Source organism: Vigna radiata, chromosome 7 (assembly GCF_000741045.1).
Source record: "Vigna radiata var. radiata cultivar VC1973A chromosome 7, Vradiata_ver6, whole genome shotgun sequence".
Taxonomy (NCBI): domain Eukaryota; kingdom Viridiplantae; phylum Streptophyta; class Magnoliopsida; order Fabales; family Fabaceae; genus Vigna; species Vigna radiata.
This window is the reverse complement of record NC_028357.1, coordinates 39,716,953-39,741,159: the sequence shown is the minus strand read 5'-3', so window position 1 is coordinate 39,741,159 and position 24,207 is coordinate 39,716,953. Positions and strand designations below refer to the sequence as shown.

General features: G+C 27.5%; 1 protein-coding gene across 2 annotated transcripts; it reads right to left on the bottom strand.

Moving 5' to 3' along the window:
- Positions 1-7,533: 7,533 nt before the first annotated feature.
- LOC106768841 (palmitoyl-acyl carrier protein thioesterase, chloroplastic) lies at positions 7,534-12,006 on the bottom strand. 2 transcript variants are annotated; one of them, XM_014654198.2, is made up of 7 exons: positions 11,624-12,006; positions 10,101-10,607; positions 9,793-9,926; positions 9,362-9,475; positions 8,845-9,016; positions 8,681-8,749; positions 7,534-8,155 (listed from the first exon to the last, which is right to left on the bottom strand). In XM_014654198.2, the coding sequence occupies exons 2-7, from the start codon at positions 10,590-10,592 to the stop codon at positions 7,886-7,888; spliced, it is 1,251 nt and encodes a 416-aa protein (XP_014509684.1). In that variant the 5' UTR covers positions 10,593-10,607; positions 11,624-12,006; the 3' UTR covers positions 7,534-7,885. The 2 variants fall into 2 exon arrangements, with proteins under 2 accessions (XP_014509684.1, XP_022639391.1); XM_022783670.1 differs by having other exon boundaries at positions 10,101-10,604.
- Between the last annotated feature and the right edge of the window lie 12,201 nt (positions 12,007-24,207).

Genomic DNA, 24,207 nt, shown 5'->3' with positions numbered 1-24,207 from the left:
TGAATGCAGAGAGATGTAATCAACTTTTTTGAAGGGCAAAGTGGAAATAATTAAATCACGCTTTTTTGCTCCTGGTATGTCATCTTTCATCTTCTTCGATAACCAAACCACACTTCTATGGCAGTCACTGTGGACAGAACTGCAAATTGCACGAGTTTGTCCAATATTTTCACCACTGCAAAAATTCCCAAATAAAAAACCAAAAAAACTCTAATCAGAATACTAATGATTTTTACTTGAAGATGGCTCTTCAGATTATACAAAGTAAGCCCTAAAATCCCCATGAATTTCATTACTGTTTTGGGTGTTGCCTTTGCAAAAAAAAAAATTAGCTCTTGGAATCATTCAACTAATGAATCATGAAATAGGAAAAGACAAGCAGAGAAAGAATAGAAAGATGAATCATTCACTAATTGCTACCTCTAATTTCCACGAAGCTCAAGCACTCCAAATTCAACCCCTTAACCTATGAGGATTCTAGCCACACATGTCAACGCCAAATCTCAAATAAATCAAAACTCTAAATCCAGCACTCTCGGCCGAAACCATAAGCATTAGTGGTAGTTTTTCCATTAAATTTGTAATATGTATCACAATGCAGACCAAAATGGTTCAACTTTTTTAGGGTGAAAGTGAGATCTTTCAAGCGCACATTCATTTAGCAAAGAGGCATAGTCTTAACGGTGAGAGAGGAGACCAGTCCTCACGACTCCGACCGGTTATTAAGGACGGCGTTGGCGGCGGCGATCCTGGTTCTTGTCGGCGACATCGCAGGGAGAGAGATTTCTCTCTCGCGCGAAAAGGAGGATGAAGTTTGGGCTACTCCGTCTGAAGTGGGTGGCGTCGCCAGCGACACTCTTGTCGGGCGAAAGGAAGGCATGACGAAGGGTAGGGACTGCCGCGTTGGAGGTTGAAGGAAGCGGCATTTCTCTCTTTTAGGACTTTAGGATTCTGAAGAAGAAAAGGGGTTTGCCCTTTTTGTCCTCGAACAGATATGATTTAACCTTTGCTCAATTCATTTTTTAATACAAAAATTAAGGTTTAAACTATTTAGTTGTCTTTATTTTCGGGAGGTTTTCCTATTTTGATCCTCGTCTTATTCGAATCCCCAATTCAGTTCCTATAAGTGCTAATTTCAATCAATTAAGCCCCTGTCGTTAAATTTAGTTAACAAGATTAACTTTTTTGCACAGCTGGGAGGATGACCTGTTAATTTCTATAAACGTGACCTATTTAGAGTTGAAACGTGGCATGAATTGAGTCCCATAAGTGCTAATTTCAATCAATTTCAACTCTAATTCATGCCACATTTCAACTCTAAATAAGCCACGTTTACAGAAATTAACAGGTCATCCTTCCAGCTGTGCAAAAAAGTTAACCCCGTTAACTAAATTTAAGGGCAAAAAATTAATTCAAACTTAAATCATACCATGTAGACCAAACTTAATCAGTTATTGAATTTGATGGTAGGTCCCTGATTGCTTAAATTTTACATAAAAAAAGGACGCAATTGATACGCCGAATAGAAAAGGAGCCCAGACCAAAATAAGCGGACATTAAACCTTTTATTAAAAGTTAATTTTTTTAAATCGATTATAGAAAGTTATATTTTTTTTATACCAGTTAAGTCTATAACTATTATAAAAAGTGATACTTTTTATACAAGTCAATGGTTAAGTATTTAACCATTATAAAAAATATTATTTTTTATATTGATTGTGATCTTAACCAGTATAAAAAGTAATTTTCTTTTATGATAAATTCATTTATGCTTCCTACACCACATACAAAATTTACATATAATTTATCCATAACAACTAAATAATAGATGTTTTTATTCAATTTAATGTTTACATGAAATACAATCCAATGTTTATATAAAATATAATACAATCCTAATTGCATGACTAAACATTTAAGATTCACATGAAAACTCATGAAATATTTAACATGATCTCATATAAACACTAAAAAGAAACGAAACTCTCAGCTCACAAACTTCTTTTAAGACTCCTTGCTCCATTGGAGATACGTCATTGAAAATATATACAACGAATTATTTGAGTCAACAATCTTCTAGTGATTGTTAGAAACAATAATACGAATTATAAATTGTACATATTACCATAACTCATGAGTCAATAATATTTATAGGTATGATTCTATGCATGTATCTCAAGGTATAATATTCACGCTTATAGCTTTCGGATCTAAGTGAATACTGCAATTTAAATTCATATAATATAATAAATTTGACAATTGTATTTCAATTATTTGAACTGTAACTTCTTTGTAGAAGCTATTTGTTGTCCCTACAACTTCAAATGAGTATCAACTCTGTAAAAGTAAATTAATAAAAGAATTTACACTTATAATATACTTTTAATTGTCAAAGTATTAAGTTTTTTGTTTAATAAACATAAGAAACTTTTAAGAATTACTAGCAACTGTAAACCCTACCGATTCAAATAACATTAAAAATACAATTAAATTTTAGACAATTATAATTTAATTTATAAAGGACATTCTTACGGGTGTAAATAAAGTGCTATGTAAATTTTCCCCCTATAAAATGTACTTTTGCACCTGTTTTCCTTTATTCCCAATGTCTTGAATGACAAATAGGTTCAATAGAAATTTATATATGTGGTCATTATTTCTTTTACTATATCTACAATGTAAATACATTAAACATTAAAGTTAAATAATATTAGAATAACATATTAAATGTATTCAATCTTCATAAAAGTAATAAAAGTTTACTTGCAACAACAAAAATTGTATTTATGATATACACAGCATATCGATGCTATAAAGAACTTAAAAAACATCTCTTTCAAATGCATAAAAAGGGATGTTGAAGGTCTTATTTGTGACTTCGGATGAAATTTCTAATTGTATAGGTTGAAAAGCAATAGTCACTACCATTGAACCAAGTCATTTTAGAGTTGTCAATTATGGTGGCGATTCATTCACATGTTCATTTTCTTGTACTCCAATTTGTTATACACATTTAAAGAATTAAATAACATTACTATACACCGATATAAAAAAAGCATAATTAAAACAAGCAAGGACAATTACCTCATTTATAATTATTTTTACTAATCTAATTGGTCAAAAGATAGAATCTTGAGTGAATACATGAATTCGAACAACTTCTTGATTGTCTATAATCATCACCTCATTGTGTCATTCATAATGATTTTATGGTGTATAATTAATTCCAATATATATACATTTCACATAAGATGACTAAATAATATTTTTAAAATTAATCACCGAATATAATTAATATAATTAAGGCCTATTTGCATGAAATAAAAATTACAATATCCGAATTTTGATGTTGTGATATAAAATAGTTAATCATCACTTGTTTTATTTATTTATTTTCTCTCAAAAAAAAATATCAATAATGACTCAATTTAACCCATATATACTCGATCATGACATTCCTACTTTTCATGGTTAAAGCTATGTTTGAAAGCTTATTGAAGTAAGACAATTTTTTACCCTCCAATCAACAAGACAAAGCGAAGGACGGATCCATGTAATGTAATCATCACTACATTGCTCAGATAATATGAAATTTAAGTTTAGTTTGAGTTATGCAGGGCCAAACAAAATAAAAAATCTTAATTAATAATAAGTACTCATCTTTTCTAATTTTCATCCTAATCTTAACTAATAACACAATTACTAATTTGCTTAAAAGTGAAATAAATCCTTTTTAAATAGGTGTTTTAAAAAATTTGCCGATTTAGAAAGTAGACAGATTTGTTTATTAAAAAACATAAAACTGTTTATTTTTCAAAATAGTTAGACAAACACGTAAAAAATACATAAATCTACAAGTGTTCATGTTAATTAGGAAAATGAATAAAAGGGATGAGGATTGATTAAAAACTTTGAAAATTAAGATTGATGATGATCAGAAGCAAACTAGAGGACAGAAAATGATTAAATGAAAAAAGGAAAAAATATCTCTCATTTGCTTCAACATAAAACAAAGAGAAAAAAAGGTGTTTGAAAAGTTTCATGGGATGGACATAAAGAAAGTATTGGATTTGAACTGTCAAAAGAAAAAACAATGGAAACATTTTTTAATTATATTTAAGAAATATTTAATATATTGGATTAAAATGATTCACTGAGTATTCATAATATGGTTGAGTATTTTAAAAAATAATAGATAAATTTCAAAGTCTGCAAAATGAAATAAACTAATCCATTTTTTTTAGTTTTTTAGAATTTGAATCGACTCAGAATAAATACACACACTTTTAAAATATTAAATAATATATTAACATTTTCATACTATATACTCACAAATATGATAAAAAGAATCGTGTAAAAAAATTATAAATAGAATGCAAAAGCAGTATCACAGTCAGATTAATCCAAAATTTGAAATTACCAAAAACATGACACTTCCAATATTCAGTTGCATCTTCCATCAAAGGCCAAATCTGTTCCACTTTTACTATTTTGTTTTATTAAATATTTTAAAAACTAAAAGATTCAAATAAAATTTAAGAACTTAATAAATGTTTTATAAAAAAATTAAAGAATCAAAATAAGATTTTAATCTTTCATATGTTATTTATTTAGTGAAGTGAACTTTTACAGTGGGTGGGAAAACCACCTAGAGTTTGAATCCTGGCACATGTCTGTCACCCATGATTCATAATTTTTTTAGGATAATGATATTTAGACAATATTTTTTTGATAACATTTAAACATTGATTACGTGTTAATCTATGATTGGTCAAAAATTACCCCATAATAATCTTTATAATTATTATTATTATTAATTGTGGAATCATTTTTTATCAATCACATATTGACACATAATCAATGTTCAAATGTTGTCAAAAAAATATTGTCTAAATATCATTATCCTTTTTTTAATCACAAATCAAATGGAGAAAACAGTATCAGAGTAAAGTAAAATATTACTGCTTCCAACAGTATTAGAGCATATTAGGTCTCTAAAATTCAGTGTTCTATTACATTTCTAATACTGTTAGCCATAATTGGCTTTTAAGAAGATAATTAGGGTAAGATTAGGTCTCTTAATAATCTTTAACAGTTATAATAAACCAGGTAAAAAAAAACTGTTATAAGCACCATAAGTTAAAAATAATCTATTTAATTAGATACTGCACAAACATGTAAAAGATATACTAATTAACATTATTTTTTTCTTAGTATCATAAATAATATATGATAATGAAAAACTATTTTATTTTTAGTATTTTGAATATGTTCTATTTTAGATTATAGACTTTGTCTTAGTTTCTTCTTATTATAAATACTAAAGAATATTTTTTTTCTTTATCATAAATCTCATTGCATGATATATGTCCTATTATCTTAGTCATGCAAACAAATTATTTGTATTTTATTCACATTAGACTGCCTAAATAATAACAAATTAAGGGTATATAAAGACAATTGCACAACATGTGTTGTATCTCTCCAATTTATACTACTTTTTATTTAGATGTTTTTTTTTTCTTTTTATCTAAACATACATACAACTTGGCTTTGAAATGTTATAAGTCAAAGATTTGTTATACTATATCTTATTAACTCTCATAGCAATGTGTAACTCGTGTTCTATTTGATTTATATAAAATATTAATTTTTGTTAATATCTTGTATAAGTAAAATAATATATATATATATATATATATATATATATATATATATATATATATATATAAAATTTGTACTTATAAACTTCAAATTCATCGTATCATTTTATGTTAAATTCATTAAACTTTTATCATTTTATGCCTAATTCATTAAACTTCTATATTTTATTTGTATTATATTCAAATTTGTATGATCTGTTATTATTTTTGGATCTGTAAATCTTGAATACCATCTGGTGACTATATTAAAAAAATATATTATTATCCTCATTATTCTTACTTTCCTACGTTATAAACAATGTTTTTTTTTTATCTGAATTCTGTTTTACTTTCACCTTACATGTTTATAAAACTAAACATATAATCTTATCATCCCTCAGCTCATCATCTAAATTAAAGTTAAATATGTTGGTTTAAAAAAATAAAATATTTATATAATGAAGTCCTTTATCTAATTACTAATTTAGAAAATAGTTCAAGCATAGTTTAACTTTAAGCCATAACAAATATTAATAAAATATTATTTATATATACATACATAACCATCAATGTATCTTAATAAAAATGAAATTGCAAAGTTAAAATATTAACCAGATATTTTATTATTACATACATAGAATCATTACATTTGTGAGAAAGTAAAGTGACAATGAAGTTAGAATACTATGTATTCTCAGCAGTAAAACCCAAAACAAGACTATAATATCCTGATCAAATTGTTTTGATTTCTTTTTATCCAATTATGCATAACTCAGATTAATTAAAAAAAAAAAACAAACACACACAAAAGATTTGGAAAAACAACACATTTTTTAAGTTCCACATACCAAAACCCCATCACTGTCTCACACAATAACATTGATGTAACAATTTTCACAAAGAAATTTATTTCATGCAAAGACTCACTTTGGAAAACTTGAAATCGTAATACCACCAAAATCAAATGTATTGCATTATTCATTTTGCATTTCTTAGGGCAGCTTAGTTGCAATTTAGAATATGATGCTAAGACAGGCTCTTGGCTTTAAAATTTATTCCAATTTCTCACTATTATTTACCATATTAACACTTATGTTAAATGTCTACAATGACTTCTACTTTAACATATATTACTTATAATAACACAGAATGATAAAGCAGTTTTAAATCATAAATGTTGGGTGAAAATCTTATTTCAAGTAACTGAAAATGTATATTGACAGAAATGCTATCATATCTTCTATATAAATTTGAGAGTTTTGTTACTTTGGTTTTTTAAATTTTTTTAGCTTTCGATATCTTTATGTTGTTGGAAAATTAATAAAACAAATATATCATTATCAATTTATTGTAGTGCATTGAATAAATAAAATAAATGTTATAAACAATATGATAGTTAAACCGAATGAAATAATATAAAAAAAAGATAACAGTGAATAATAAATGAGTTAACTTACCTTGTTTCGGATAAGCAATAAGAAAACGTAATAGATGTTTGAAAAAATGACCACCAGACAGTGTTGATGATAAAATAAAAGTTGGAATGATGGACAGAAAATTAAAGATTTTGCATAGATAAAGGAAGAGAGAAATTGAAAGATAGAAAAGTGAAAGTTCTAAGAGACAGTAGTAGTGAGCCCAATTATAGGGTCCCAACAAAATGTGGACTACGCAAATACGTAGGACAGCACATGCATAGGCCCACACACATCATCGTGAGATATTATGTACAAATTATTTTAAGAGGCTTCGAGTAGGAGATGTTTTGCATTCAATAATTCCCATGTGGGAAGTTGGCATAATACAAGCTGGAGCATGCATTCTTGCATTCAGGCTATACAAAAATAATAACAATAATCATAATAATAATAATAATAATTATGGTTTCGTGTTCACAAGGAAAAAGAAAATTGCATCTTTAATTCAACCAAGAGAAAAAGAATAATAATATACATATCTAGCTATTTTTAACAAGCAATTAAATATTGAAGACAGCCTAGCAGTAGCGCATTAAGAGATGAAATGAAATATGGAGCAGAATGAGAGAGAAGAGCAGTAGCTAATTACAATGAGAATCGATTTACTACTGCTTTTCCCCTTACCCACCAGAGTAACACAGATTAGAAGGTATCTATATATATATATATATATGAAGACACGTAGATCGGACAGACAAGCAAAACTCTCCATGTAACCATAGCAGGGAGACTGATGCAACTCCGACCATTAACCATTTCAAAATCTTAGGTGCTTTCTGCTGGAACCTCGTTCATAAAACCAAAGTTGTTCACAGGTTTGGGCCTCCACTCAGTCCTACCCCTCACAATCTCAGCACCATTTTCAAGTCGAAGCAGGTGTTTGCACTCAACATGTCCGCTGTCAGCCAGATTGCCAATGTTGGCACCAGATACAGCGGTCAGGGAATCCAGCACACTGTCCCTACCACACTCCCTTCTGTACTCTAAAGTCATGGAAGAAAGCTCATGACTCTCCAAGATTGGCTGTGGAGCACTCTGCAAGAATCAAATGTCCTTTTTTTGGTCAAGACGCATAACAAAAAATAAATTTAACTAACTAAGCTATATCTCCAAGAATAAATCAACCAGCAATAACTAATAAAAGGAGAATATAAGTCCTTTACATAAATATCACCCCTATTGCCCAATTATATCACATTATTTTCAAGCCGCCACCACACTTTGCTCCTCCGTGGGCCACAAATTAATATCGTATCAATAATTTCCATGAACCAGGAAAGTACCCATAATCTGATACCAAATTCCCTCCCAAGAAGACTCACTTCACAAACAATCAATTGATTAGATAGACTAGAGTAGGGTTCACCTACAGGGCAACTGGGTGTCTGACTATCGTAACCTGCAATTGGCCCGATTCTAACCAGATGACAATTTTTATTAATAATTCTACCCTGAATTTCACATGGTCTTCCCAAGCTTGTGCTACAATAGAATGTTCCCAACGAAGAATTGAAGAGACAAAACAGGAAAGTTTTTTAGAATGCAAGTGTAGAAAACTACCTCCAGAATCCAGCCAATATACTTCACATTGTTGACATGCTGGTTGACATCAAGGTCACTCCATCTAGGCTGAATACGTTTTGTCAATTGATTAGAAAAGAACATATGAAATAATTAGAGAAAATAGCTAATGACAGCGATCACAAATAAACTAGTTGACATACACTTAAACCAGTACGAATATAATCTGCTGTGTTGTCATCAAGTTTAGTCAGTTTTCTGCTATCCTCTTCCAGAATTGGATCAGAATCCACAAAGTAAGATCCTATCTCCTCTCTGACTTCTTCTGGAATTTTAGACAGCCTTCTTGTCAGCTTATTCATCATGACCCAAACGCTGTAGACCACCAAAACCATAACAAACTGTTCAGAAAATATATGATTCTAACTACAAACTCTAGGGGATGAATGCGTACACATTATACTTAATAATAAACTAAGATAAAAGGTTATGTTTGTTCAATTAGAGGTTTTCACCTGCAAAATACACTCATCGATTACCTCAAATTTCAGCTGTGACAAATTTGACTTAATCAGAAAAAAGTAAAAGAGAAGATTGGTTTTCCATAACTTTTGAAAGGAGTTCGAAAGATCCAAAATTGTGCCAATCACCAGTCGTGCACATTCAGATACACATCTTTAAATTAGCTGGAAGCAGAAGGAAGGGGAAAATGATTTCTACCTGGAGGCTCTTGTCAGGATTTCACCAGTTTTGCAGTCACGTAAAACCCAATCACGACGCATACCATTCTTCCCAGACCCAGAAACCCACGTGTCTACTTGAACGATGTCACCCCTGAAGCAAATTTTGACACCAACTTGATGATTAGATTGAGAACAACCATAATAATACTCACTAATAGCTTGTCTAACTGCAACCCAGCCCCCAAGAAGCCAAAATAACTGCGTACTTTATACATCTAGTTCTCAAAAATAAATCAACAACAATATGCCACATAAGGCTTCCCACAGTACATTTGGTCTAAAAGCTCGTGTTTAAATACCATGACTGTATTTATAGTGATAATTTCTTATAAAGATTAACTAAAAAAGAGACAAATAGCTTTAGCACGGATATATTCAAAATCGCATATGTGAATCTGGGTGACATACCAGGTAGGATAGCGATCAACCACAACCTGCATACGAGTGACTACCCATATCAAGTTCTTTTTGCACATTTCTGGAGTAGAACCAAATCCATCACCAAGAAGGCCAGCACTCTTAACATGATTCAGTGCAGTTTCCTGTTAAACAACTAGTTGAGATAATTCTAGAATGAAAAATATTTAAAAGAAAAATTATATTATCTACATTTGAGTTTCAATTCTGCACAGTGAATAAATATTCAACCCCATCTTAATTATAACATATTCATATCTGAAGATTAAAAGAAATAATTGGCATGAGAGCGACCTTACCTGCAAATGGTTCATTACTGTTTCTATAGATGCTGTTCGATCGGCACCAATCTCATATGATCTGATAGAAAAGTTTTCACGGAAGACGAGACCATCCTGAACAATTCTTCCTATCCCAAAGGGGTCAATAAGCATGTCAGGTCGCCTTGGTTTCCAATCAAGCATCATCCACTGCTTTTCAGCTGCTAAGAAAATTGTCGTGATGGCAGCAAGAAGCATGCTCCAATCAGGTAACTGATTGATAAAAGTCCTAGGGGGAGGTGAAGGTAAATCATCCTCAAGCTTCAAGCTTTCTACAGATGTAGCAACTGTGCTTCCATTAATTTTTGAAGGGGCTTGTGCCTTTGCCTTCAAGCCACCAGAAGTCACAAGTTTGGGCTTTAGTCCTCCAAGGTTAGCTTGCCCACCAACAAGCTTGTTGCCTGCTCCGCCAGAGTCCGGGGAGGGAGAAGGAACAGGAAAAATTGATGAAGTAGCTGCAGTTGCCACCATAATGAATTTCTACTACTGCATGCAAGAGTTTAATAAAGTTAGAAAGAAAAAAAGCAAAACATGTATATATATATTCTCTTCCATCTCCCACCGAATGGGGATGACAGATAAATAAGCAAAGAGGCAAACAATAAAAATGATATGATATAAAATAACGGAGTATCATCGACAGACATATGGAAGAGGCTAACCACTTCAATAAATTTCAGTATCTCGACATATTAGTCTGGTTTGACTGAAAAAAATACCCGAGTTCACCCAAAAATTACAGTTCAACCCATACAACAAAAAATAACAGCATTTATATGAGAACAAGAGGAGAGTGGTAACAAACAATTTTGGCAAAAGCAAACTTGTTTCTAAAATTATTTATTAAAAAAAATAGCAACTCCATACAGCAGCTCCAATTTCAGAACAGATCTATAGAATTATCTTTTTCATGCCTCAACCCTTTATATTTATCTCATTTGAACTTGAACCAGCAACTCCAGCCAGTCACGAGTCTCAATTTGCAAAATGACCAAACGGAAGAGAAAATAATCCATTTACTAAAAATTGAATCAAGCTTTTATCAGAAAGAATCAAAGCACATAAAGGATTATAACCACTGAAAAAAAAGTAATCGAAAGCACTTGCATAAGTGATCGTTAAAAATATAACTACAATGTTCACAGTTCTACTTCAACTAAAATAACACGCGTATTTTATCACGTGAGAGATTCCAGAAGCGAAATAAGTAAATGAACCAAAGAATAACGAACAAGAACAAATTCGTCGGATAAACCGGTGCAGATCTGACTCGGAATCCTCAAAACACCGCTAACCCAAAAATGCAAAAACGATGCGGAGGCTGAAACCGCTTCCAAAATTAAAACAAAAATGGCAAAGTGCAAAAAATAAAGCGGAAAGCAGACACCAATGCAATCCAGTCCAGTGACTCGAAATTGAGAACATGAAAAAGTACGCACGAAGCTCGCATTACTTTCTGGAAAAGACGAGTGATAATAAAGTTAAAGGAAAAAACCGAGAACCTTGTGTTGAGAGTGTGGAAACGTAGAAAAGGCGGGATTTTGTGTATTATCTGACGGTTGGATCTCCGAAGGTTGAGAAGAATGAAAATGATAAGATGGATTGAGTGGGGCGTGGAGGTGCAGTTCGTGGACACGTAGATCAGAGAGAAAGAGGATTGAAATAGCAGATTTGCAAGTCCGCGAGTGAAGCAGAGGAAGGAAAAGAAGAGAGAGAGAGAGAGAGAAAGAGAGAGAAGGCTTCAAGAAAGAAGAAGAAGGAGAAAGAAGAATAGAAGAGAAGAAGGGCTATTGCGTAATTTGGCGTTTTCTCTAAATTTGAAAAAGAAAAGAATTGGAGAAAAGAGAGAATAGTGTGTTGTTGTGTGTTGGAGAGAGAAGATAAGAGATTGCCATTGTAGCCTCTTCCTTTTATACTCTCCAGCTGGCCCTCCTTCTTCCTTTCACCGTGTCTCTTCTCAATTTTACTATTCTACCCCTCCTTCTACATGTCCCATTCTTCAAGGATTTTTTATTCATTTCAAATATTAAACTAAACTATAATTTATCATTTTCGAATACACTATTCCGTTTCTTCTGTAATGATTCAATAAATATATAAATTATAATATTGAAATATTTTCACCTTGATTATAATTATGTAATTAAATTTTGTAATAAGTCTCTAACGTATTTTGGACGGAAAGTTTAATCTAAATAGTGAAAGTGTACGTTAAATAGGGAGGAGAAAGATTAAAATAATAAAATAAGTATAAAAAAAAAAATATAGTTTAAAGAAAACATTGTTGCAAAGAAGAAAACAAGGAAAGTGAAAAGAGGTTACAAAATCGAAACTTTCTTTGATTTGTTTTAGTTTGTCTAAGCCTCACATGACATCATAATCAATGGCTGGAGCGGTTCGTTGAACGGTATTTCCCAGGCCCTTCTCCGGATCTATAATTTTCTTCTTTTATTTTCTTCATTATCGTATAATTATATAGTTAATTACTCAGCTTAATTAACTCGGACTTTTTTAAGTTCTTACTAATTAAGATACTCATTAACTATTTAAAAAAAAAGACTATTAAAAATTGTAGAATTTCTGTTGAAATCAGAATTTATCAACTCGTTATCCCATTAAATTATATGTTTATGTTTTTCTTTGTTCGTTTTATTACTTTGATGGATTTTAATATGTTAATGGGTTATGATTTATTAAACCTGATTCTGCTGTATATTGTGAGAAGAAGAATAATACAACAATCATTTATTAGAATAATGCTCAAAAGAAAATTAGGAAAAAACCATATATATTATCACTTTTTTTTTTATAAAAATAACATCAGTTAATCAATAAAAAGATGTACATGGTAACATAATTATAAATAAAATAAAAAAATTCCCACATTGATAGTAATATATGGAGTATGTGTACACTTTTACATATTCTAAATATAATGAAAAGCGTTATTAACACGAAGTTTTAATTATGATAATTACATAATCTATTGAATATAAATTATGGGAATACTTAAAATTTTCTAAAGATATTGTGATTTTCAAATATGCTATTATAAAATAAAATTAATATTTATTTATTTATTATTGCTGAGGACAAGTCTTTAAACACACAGACAATTAAAAATTTTGAGTAAACTTTTTTTTTTTATTTTGAATCTTTAGTTTTGATTTAACCTTTAAATTTAGAGGTTGATTTACTTATAAGTGGAAATATGCTTACATTTAGTATTTACTATTTTAAATTAATATTTTATTTATTTAGCTGATAAATGTATATCTGTTTTGATTAGTGCAAATTCATAATGCAATTGTGGGTATACGAACACATGAAATCCAAGTCAAAATTGATGATGTACTGAGACGCTCACAGATTGATTTTGAACCCATCAGTTTCAAATAGAATATATGATGTGTCATTTTGAATTTACTTTTGAAATATACCATATTAAATATAATTCTAATCAATGTAGTATATTCTGTACAAGAAAAATTCAAACATATATTAATTATACATGTTTTTATTCATAAATATTAAAAAATGTATAACATAATTATATATTAATTTAAACTCGTAATATAATTCATGACGAGAAAGGATGTAAAAGCTGCTATTAGTAATGATATGGATTATACAATGAAGTGTGAATGTTTACAAAAATATATTTTTTAATATTTACAAGTTAATTATATATTATGAATGCAGTACATTCTTAGGTTTCAGTACAGTAATCCGCACTAGTTGTACCTTTTCTTTTATCAATTTTAATAATATTCATTCAATAATAATAAATCTATTTTTTCTACACACTAAAATGAACAAAAGTCGTTGAATTCAATTCTGCCTATTCGTTTCAGGGTAAAGTACTAAATATAAAGGATTATCTGAGATAAATGTTTGAAAAGAAAAAAAAAATATTTTACTTGGTTTAAACTTAAAAGTAGGATTTTAGCATCTATATTAAACTTATAAAAATAAGTATTGCAGTAAATATTTTGATAAATTGAAAAGAAAATATAAAAAAAAAATGAATTAAAAATATTTTGGTGGAAATATAATTTGAAAGGTATGGGTTGGTAAACTGTGTGTATGTACGTGGTGGTGTAAAGTTTGACCTTTTTGGGTGTCTAGAATGAACCACCGAAATCACAGGAGAATGAAGAAAATAGTTATAGCCTTCAGCACGTGGGAAGTGCCTATCTATGTACTAATTAATTAATTACGTTTCATCAACCACACAACACAAAACAGTTGGAAACTATTTACACCTATCTTTTAATTCTTCCATCTCTCTACATTTCCCAAAATTACTTTTACATTAGTTCATCCATAAGTATATTTAATTTAGGGTTTGCAATTCATCCACAATAAAAATAATTAGTTAACTTTTTTAACCTTTATTCTTATGTTCTTTAAAAAATTAATAAAAAAACTTTAAAAAATCAATGAGATTGTAACTTATTGTTATTAAGTTTAATTGACTCTTTTAAAATGATAAATAATTGTATTTGTAATTAAATGACTTTATTAGTTTTAATTATATTGATTAATGATTAAAATTATCATTGACATGTATATATCAATGCATGAAATTTGTTAATACCATATATTATTTCCTTGTTAAAATCTTAAAGGTCACCTTTCTTATAAAAAATGTTAACATCTCTAAGCTTTGACTTGACTGTAAAATATGTCTTCTTATTTGTTTTTCTCATTTCATGAGACAACATAAATTTTTTTTTTTTTATTTTTCAGAAATATAAAAACTAATTATTCTTCCATAATTACTAGTCATCATTATGGTGAAAAAAATATAACACGAAAGATGATTAATTAGTAAAATCTTAAAAATAAATTAGGACTATATAATAAAATGAATTCTGTTAGTCTAAATACTTTTTTCTAATAAACTCAAGAGAGTTTTGATGACATATATAAGACTATATTAAATATAATTTAATTAAAAGTATTTAGATGGTCTTATGACTATATTATTATCACCACCAGATAATTTTGCAAATATATAAATATAAGATATACAAATTTTCAAATTCGACTACTTGCTTAATTTGCAGTTTTAATATTAATACAAAAAGAATTTATAAATTTTAATAACTTTAATTGTATTTCTGGTAAAAAAAATTCATTGAAAATTTAAAATTTTTATATTTTTCAATTAAGTTCATCTTTTTCTTTTTCATTAATTAAGTGATATAATGTTATATTACATTACCATCTTGTTTATATAAATTATAAAATGTAAGATTTTGTGGGATAATATAGAATGATACTATGATTTTAATTAATATTGTGATTAATATAAAATAAAATTTTATTTACTTAAAGTTGTGTTATATAAGAAATAATCTTATCAATAATGACGATAAACCATTCCTTGAAAACATAACTTCATTATGTTTTCAAGAAAGTAATAAAAATTACTCGTTGTTTTTTAACTAATATAATATAATTTTTATATTAATCATATAATTTCACATCTTTTAAACCATAAAAATAAATAAATGAAATAACATAATAATATAACAATCATGGCTAATTATTAAGAAAAAATTAAACTGAAAAGACTTAATTAAAAAATATACATATCTTGTTCACTTGATAAAAAAAATTAATAAGAACTCAATTAAAAATACATAAATTTACGAATATCTTAATTAAGTCTAAAAGATATTTTAACATTTATTTTGGGTTGACCTGAACCATTAACTTTCTGTAGAGTATCTCAAAAGTAAATTATTTTAAAGCCTTATTTATTTATAAAAGCATTGTTAGAAAAGTTGTTAAAATTCTTAATTTGAAAAATAAGATATATTACAAACATATTTTAAGATATTAAATGAAACGTACATTGTTTGAATACTATCGTATTAGTTGAGTATTGAGATAATAAAATCATCTTTACTTAAATAATACATTATTTAAGTTTTGAAACAATTAAAATATCATCTATAAACACAACTTAAATAATTGTTAAGTATATTCATGATTATAAATATGATTTAACATTATTTTTTTACAGCGTCTTACGTTGTTTTAACAAAAACTTAACGAAACCAGTTTCTTCTATTTTGCTTTTACTAAAGACTAAAAAATACATTTTTATTTGTAAAACTAATAAGATTGACCTATTATCAATCCTTATAAGCACTGGGAATAGTATTAAACACTTATTTTTTAATATTTAGAATTGTTTTGTTTGTTATAATATATCAAACATACTTTTTAATTTAACCTTCTTCATAAAATAATTCAAATCAATGGAAGAGATGTACAGTTTTGTTTGAATTATTTGACTGATTTGTATTGCATACTTGCATGCGTGGAGATTCCCAATTCCCACGACTCATGGTAAATTTCTATTCTCTTTTTTTCTACTTTCTCTTTTACAATGTTTTTCCCACAAAAAATGCTCAAACTGTTTTCCAGCACCACTATGACACTAGTTTTCTTCATTAATTATAGGTTGATAAGAGGAATATATTTAAATAAAATAAAATAAAAACTTCTAAAACTATAGTTTTAAGAAGTTATAATAAAGGGTTAAATATGTTTTTGTCCTTTAATTTTCAGTAAAAATTTGAATGAGTTCCTCTTCAAAACTTTGGTCTAATTTAGTCCTCAACTTTAGAAATGTATGAATATAGTCTTTTTAACTAAATTTTGTTAGGTTTATTTGATATTTCAAGCACGTTTCATAATAGCATTTGAGTTGTTTACACTGTTTGACCCATTTTTGCTTCAATGTTAACTGAGAAACGCGTTTGAAACATCAAATAAAGTTAACAAAATTTGGTTAAAAGGACTAAATTCATACATTTCTAGAGTTAGAGGACTAAATTAAACAAAAATTTTAAAAAATGAGTAATTCCAATTTTCATTGAAAGTTAAGGAATCAAAAACATATTTAATCCTAACAAAAAATGAAAACATGGTCAATTACACCCATTAATTAAAAAAAAGGAATATGGAAAAGAAATATCAAAGAAAAAGGGGGAGCTGATAATTTGGTAGAAAAGACACATTCTTCAATATTTGTTAAACCAGACAATTAAAATTTAATTATATATTATAATATTAAAGTAGTCATAATCTTAAAACCAATTTATTAAATGAAGTTATTCAATCAATATATAGAAGTCGCACTTCAAGATTTGAGACTTTCCAACAACCACCAATATAAAGTAATAAATTGTAAAAAAAAATTGTAGTATTTACTTTTGCCTAATTAGATGAGATCGAACAATGAAGTTAATAACAAAATAGATTGTGTGAAGATAAGGCTGAGTAAAAAGGATTAGTTATTGGTGTGACATATATGATGTTACATCCATTGAGTCAATGTTGATGCAAGTCTTCCAATAGTAATAATGATGGTGATACGTATAATGAGTTAGTAAAGTTTCTACAGTTAACAAAATCGGTACGTTGAAAGATAGATGTTTTAAAATTCTTTCTGACATAATTAAGGTATTTGGTAATTGATATAAAAACAATCATTTTACGTGAATCATCTATTAAATAGATGTAAATGTTAATTTCTAGATTAATTGTTAAATAATTAATGTAAAAATCGGATTAAACATCATAAATTTGTGATACGCCACCACTAACACGTACGTTGGTTATGTAAAACTTTAGTTCAAATGGAACATGGTATTTTGATATCGATGTAATTTAGTATCTATAACATTAATTAGGTTTGTGCATGCATGATAAAGTTGGCACATATTAAATGACAAAAATTCAATTTAAATATCGGTTAAGAATGTTTATCGTCTTACTGTATTGAGACATTGGTTTTGGAAGAAAAACATATATGAGGCAACATTCCTGTTTAATATTTTTGTTTGTTGCCGTCGAAGTGCAAATAATTGAGAATCTAGGACTGTAGATTGACATAGATATGGTGTTAACGTAAAAGAATTACCCAGTTTACTCACATATGACGGATATATGTCAAAATCATACACGTTTGCCTACACATGCTTAAGAAAGAGATACAATTTACAACAAGATAATGATATTTTAATTATTTTTTTTTACAATTTTTTTCTTATAACAGAACATGAATCATTACTTTATTAGTCTGTTTGAATTTATTTTAAAAAAATATTTTAAATGGATCAATCATAAATTAACACGTATACGTTGTAAAAAAAGTTATTAAAAAAAGTTGTTGAATAACCTTTTTTCCTTTACAACAACACCTTGTGTACACAAACAATTTTAACAAACCAACTACTATAGTTAAAGTGAAACCAAAACTAGAGAAATTGTTACATTGCAAAACCTGGTTTAAAATATATATACTAGGTATTACTTCCTAGACTAATCCAGAAAAAGAACCAAAACTTATAATCATGTCTCATAGTCTCACTCCATAGTTAAACTTATAATATTAGTTATTGGAAAAATGTTATGATTGATGGCATCATATTTAGTATGTAACCTAATAACAAATCTGTTTAGTTTATAAATTAAATTTGGTAAACCTAACACGCGATTTATAATGTTTAGTATATAATACCAACATTAAAAGTTTGAAAGGTTACAGCTCAATTATTTTTAATTATCTCACTGTAGTCATTACTTCAAAGTAATTTAATTTAGAATTGAGACATCTGCTCACGTTTACAAATTGAAAAGAATCTAACTTAATGCTTATCTTTTTTGTTTTTATTATTTCTTAAAGATTGGTTAAATATTCTCAATTTTTTAATAGTTTATCTTACAGTTACTCTTATATCTTGTCTCTTCGATCTTTAAGATTTTTTGTTCGTCTAAAATTACTTGAATGATGCATGCAAAAAATACATAAAGTCAATAAGTGACTAATTGAAAGGACATTAAATGTTGTAATGCATGTGTGTTGGTAATCATAGTTTAGACTTTTATTTATAATTGGTGTTATAAATTTTTACATTTTTGTTGACTTAATTACAACTTAATTATATCTTAATTGTCATTAGTTGATTAATTGATATTATTGATTAAGTGTTAATATGACATTTATTTCGTAATCCGTCAATCTTATCAAACTTCAATAGACATGTTAAGAAGTGAACTTTAAACATAATTCGATTTCACAAAACTATCTTATAAGATGAGATTTGCACTCACTTATATATTATAAATTAATTTTATCTCTAACTGATGAATGACTTTCAACTACCTAAATCAAACTACTCTTTAGTAGATCATTATATCCTTGTTTACAAAAAGATATGTAATAATATTTTTTTAAAATTCTACTATTGATTTTCGTAAAAACTAGCAGCTGGTACATTTTATTTTATATTTTAAATTTAAAAATATAAAACCAAACGGATATATAGTATATTTGTTTTACCACTTAATATTATATATATTTCCGTGATGGGTGGAGTGTGAAATGGATAACGTGGTGCAATTAAGCTTACCTAATTTTCCTTTGTATATAATAATATTTAGTTTGGTTTGCTTGGGTGGATATCTTAGGCTAATTTGTACATCTAAATATTATTAGCTGTGACAGGCAGATAATAAATAGAATAAAAAGGGACATAATAAATGAATAATAAAGCAAAATAAAGTTGTACATAACTTGAGAAATAAACTTTTCTTCTCCATTACTAAACTATAGAAAACTTTGATGGTGGTGAGAGGCAGGCACGTTGTACAATCATAGTCCATGAATTTGTGGACAAAATTGAAAACACCTCCACCATTAATGAAATACGGTTGAGAGAATGAGATAAATCATGGCCACGTAACAAAAGACAGACACTAATGTAAACTAAATGAAATTAAATTGCCTTTTTGATCTTACCATAATAATAATATGAGTCAAAAACATTATCCTTTTACTCAAAGACATTGATTTGTTTGTTTCTTATGGGGCTCCATAAAAAGTAGGTTAGTTTGTTCAACCGTATGTAGATATGGAGCCCTTTACGTAGATCACAATACAAGAGTATGTGATGAAAACTACTGTTTCCCATACTCATTTGATTTGACTTGACTATTACGTGGGTATTCGTGAGGACCACCATGTTCATGCATGCATCGTAGTTTCATGGGATACTGTTCCAGAGTATATATATACGATGAATAACTATAAACCGATTAACCCCCAACTAACTGCTGCTCTAAATCAATTCTTCAGCGTCTTTCTTTCTTTGATTTCGACCCTTTTTGGAGTTACGTGTATGTTGAGCATATATATGTATAACTTTTTTAATTATTAATTTTAATAATTATAAAAATTAATTGGATCTATATGTTCTGGTATCTGACTCTTTAGGAAAATGATAACATGTGTTATGAAGACACATGTTCAAAATTTAATTTTTTAGTACTTAAAAATACGTATTTTGAAACGATTTTTTTAATGGAAAAATATGTTTTAAATCTGTACAACATAATCGAGTTGTCATATTATTTTACGCATTTCATTTAAAAAAAGTGGTCTCATTAATTTGTGAAAGTGATATAAGCCAGGGTTATAAGATGTTCACTTTTCTCGATTTTTTTTGTCGTTATCTGGCAATTCAGTGAAGACATTTACGCATTTATACAGATGGCTATTCTTAAATGCACTTCTAAAGAAAATGTCTTCATACAATTGTTTTTATATAAAATAATGTACTATTCAATAAAATTCAAACCTACAAATATTTAACCCTTTTTTATTTACACAGACTATGTTTTAAAAGTATTAAAAATATATATTAAAAATATTTAATATCAATTATGCGATAATATATAAAAACATAATCATCATCTTCAACTCAAAATCTTAAAATTACTTTTACATAAGAAATTTCACAATTTAAGTTCATCTCAACTTTTTTTTTTCTTTTCATTTTTCAATTGTTTTGTTTAAGTTACATTGATTGAATTTTTATTTTCATGTTTGATCAAACATTTCAATAACCACCAAATGCTGAAAAAAAAAATATCACATTATTGTCGATAATATTGTTAATATTTTTTGTTTGTTCTTTGTCTATATTACTTTTAGAGCAAAAGTTGACAAGATTTTTTGAATTGATATCGATATAATATTTTTCTATTGGCATTAGGTAAAATTCTTTTAAGTTAATATTAATAAAACTTATTTAAACAGACATTATTAGAGATTAATTTTACGATATTGTCGATTGAATTTTTTTCTTCAACTTTTTGATTGATGACAATTGGAAGGTTTCCCCCATTGACATCGGCCAAAAAAAAAACCAAAGTTGATGTTGACTAAAACTTTCTCATTTAATTCTTAAAATAAATCTTAACAAAATTGTTGGCAAAGAAAATAACGTTTGTGTTGATAATAAAATAATAATCATTTTACATATCAATGAAGTATAATCATGATAAATGTCAATAAAAAAAAGTACTGTCCTTAACATTAAATAAAACATTCTACCAAAAATATTAAAATTGTATTGATCTATAACAGCAATAAAAATTATTCTAAAACTCCTAATCAACATAAACTAATAAAGTAATCACTAAAAGGTGTTAGCTTTTGATGAAGTTGATGAATGCAAGTCTTTTGAAAGACGTTCGGTGTGGCAAACTATTTTTGAATGATTCGTGTAATCTTGAAAGTAATTTATGAGTAATTTGTTTTAATATTTTTGGAATGAGAATGATATGCAATGGTTTGTTAATTGTTTTTAATTATTAAATAATCTTATATATATGTATGTAAGATTAACCTAAGCCTTCTAATTCTAAACAATTTTTAAAGGTGGGATAAAATTAAAATTTAACACAATAACTCTTTAATTGCTGTATTTAATTGCAGTATTTCTACTTTATTTTTTTCCTTTTCTCAAGAAAAGCATGATTCGTAATGCATTTTGACTGAATCAACACAAACTTCATGATTGTAAACCTCCAGTCATGTCATGTATTTCATGTCACTCTATTACGACCAGATAAAAAAAAAATAGTAAATTTTTATAACTTTTTTGTTAATCCATTATGGAACTGATGGATCATAAATAATTTAAAAAGTTAACTTTACTTTTTATATTATTTAATTCTCATAAACATACGTTAACTTTACTTTTAATTATTATAATTTGATACATAAATTAATAAAAGATTTAATTTATCCAATTAAAATATTAACTAGTTAATTAACTAATAATTTTATAAATACTTATATAATTAAATATATTTCTAGAGTATATATTAGAAATAAAATAACCGAAATACAAAATAAAAATTAAAATCAATTAAAATTTTCAATCGAGATAACGGCTATTAAAAAAAATTGCATTTGGAAGGGAACTAGATTTTGCTTTTTCCTCTTCAACAAATAAGGTTGACTTCGTCAATCTACTAAACTTTCTCGATTATTTATTTTCTGCAAAACCAACCTAAGTTTTTCCCATTTGGAAGCCTATGATTTTAACCTTTTAACATTTGATCATTATAAAGAAGTTCTTATTTTTAATTTTTTATAAAATTTTGAACTAATCTATTTTTTTATTTTTAAAATTACATAAATTTAATTTTTTTTAATCAAAATTTGTTAAATTTATTTTATATTTTATGGATTATTTTTTATATATTTAAGAAAGTTATTTATATAATTTAACACATTATTGTTTCAATTGAGAAAGATTAAATTGTTTATATTCTTTAACATGTTTTCGTTCAATATTAATGAACAAACATAAAATATATTTAAAATATTAAATAAATTTAATAAAATTTGATTAAAAAAATTAAATTGTATTTATTTTGAAAATAACTAATTTTACTTAAAGTTAAGAAAAAAATATTTAATCCAAAATTAATATTAAAAGTTGTATAATTATAATTAAATTATATAATTTTTGTTGTGAGAAATAAAGCAATAATTAGCAAATAAATTATATATTAATTTTTTCTTTTACTATTCAAATCATCAGGAAATAATGTTCAATGAATACTTAAGGTAAAAAAAAATGTAATTAGGAGCATGATAATGTTACATATTATTTTCATTCAGGTCTTGTTCACTTGAGTGGATTTGAGGGAGAGTACTTGAGTGGATTTGAAGATAATTTTTGTTGTTGTTTATTTGAGTAAATTTGGAGATAAACGAGAGTGGTTTTGGAAGTAAAATTTATAAGAATTAGCATATGATTTAATTTATGTGACAGATTAAAAAAAATTACTTCCAAGTCGCTCTCGATTACTTTCAAATTCACTCAAATAAACAAAAAAAAAATTATCTTCAAATTCACTCAATTACTCTTTCTCAAATCCACTCTAGTGAACAATGCCTCAAACTCTTCAAGGTTAACATAAATATGAATTTTCTCATCAAATAAATATTTTCTTCTCATCTCACAAGTAACCTTGAAATTTTATATTACGTTGAAAATTGAGTTATTTACTTATCTTAGCTTCTCATCTAATAGTAACTTTTTGGTTAATAAATTTTTTAATTCATAGTTATTTTTAATATTTTTATTGAAATTTGTATTAATTTAATAATTTATTTGAAAAAGTATCTTCTATTAATATTAATATTATTTGTTATTATAAGTCGAATATATATATGATGATGAATATGGGTTGATTATGGGAATGGTATTAATGGACGTAATTCTATGATCCTCATGGAAAGATTACATGGTGGTGTCCTGTGTTGTTGTATGAATGTGTGGAGCTTTATACGAGGAGTTTATCCTTATGCTCTCAATAACCTAACTCAAGTAGAGGTGGTTGATTATGTCGTAGAGAATAGCAAGAGGTCCAATCTAGAGGCTATATTTTCGCCAAAGATATTTACGGACTAATCTTGTATGGTAGCTTGGAATGGACCAATTGTATTACTATTACAAGTGCATAAACTATCCTAATTCGACACTTGTACTATATCTGACTAGGTCAGGCATAAGGTTGTGTCATCATTTTATCGGTCTATTTAAATTTATATTTAAAAAATATTTAAAACGGTTCAATCACAAGCTGCCACGTATGCGTTGTCAAAAAGTTGTTAAAAAAGTGTTGTTAAAAGATGTTTTTCCTATAATGTATGATTGAATTTTTAATATATTTATGATAATTTGTTTTATCACTAGTT

Bases quoted from the DNA above. Each gene is read 5' to 3' on its own strand.
- LOC106768841 (XM_014654198.2), bottom strand. From the start codon at position 10,592: ATGGTGGCAACTGCAGCTACTTCATCAATTTTTCCTGTTCCTTCTCCC. The intron at 9,476-9,792 runs GTATGTCACCCA...AATTTGCTTCAG, and splicing joins GTTGATCGCTATCCTACCTG to GGGTGACATCGTTCAAGTAG. The intron at 9,017-9,361 runs GTAGAAATCATT...GGTGGTCTACAG, and splicing joins ATCCTGACAAGAGCCTCCAG to CGTTTGGGTCATGATGAATA.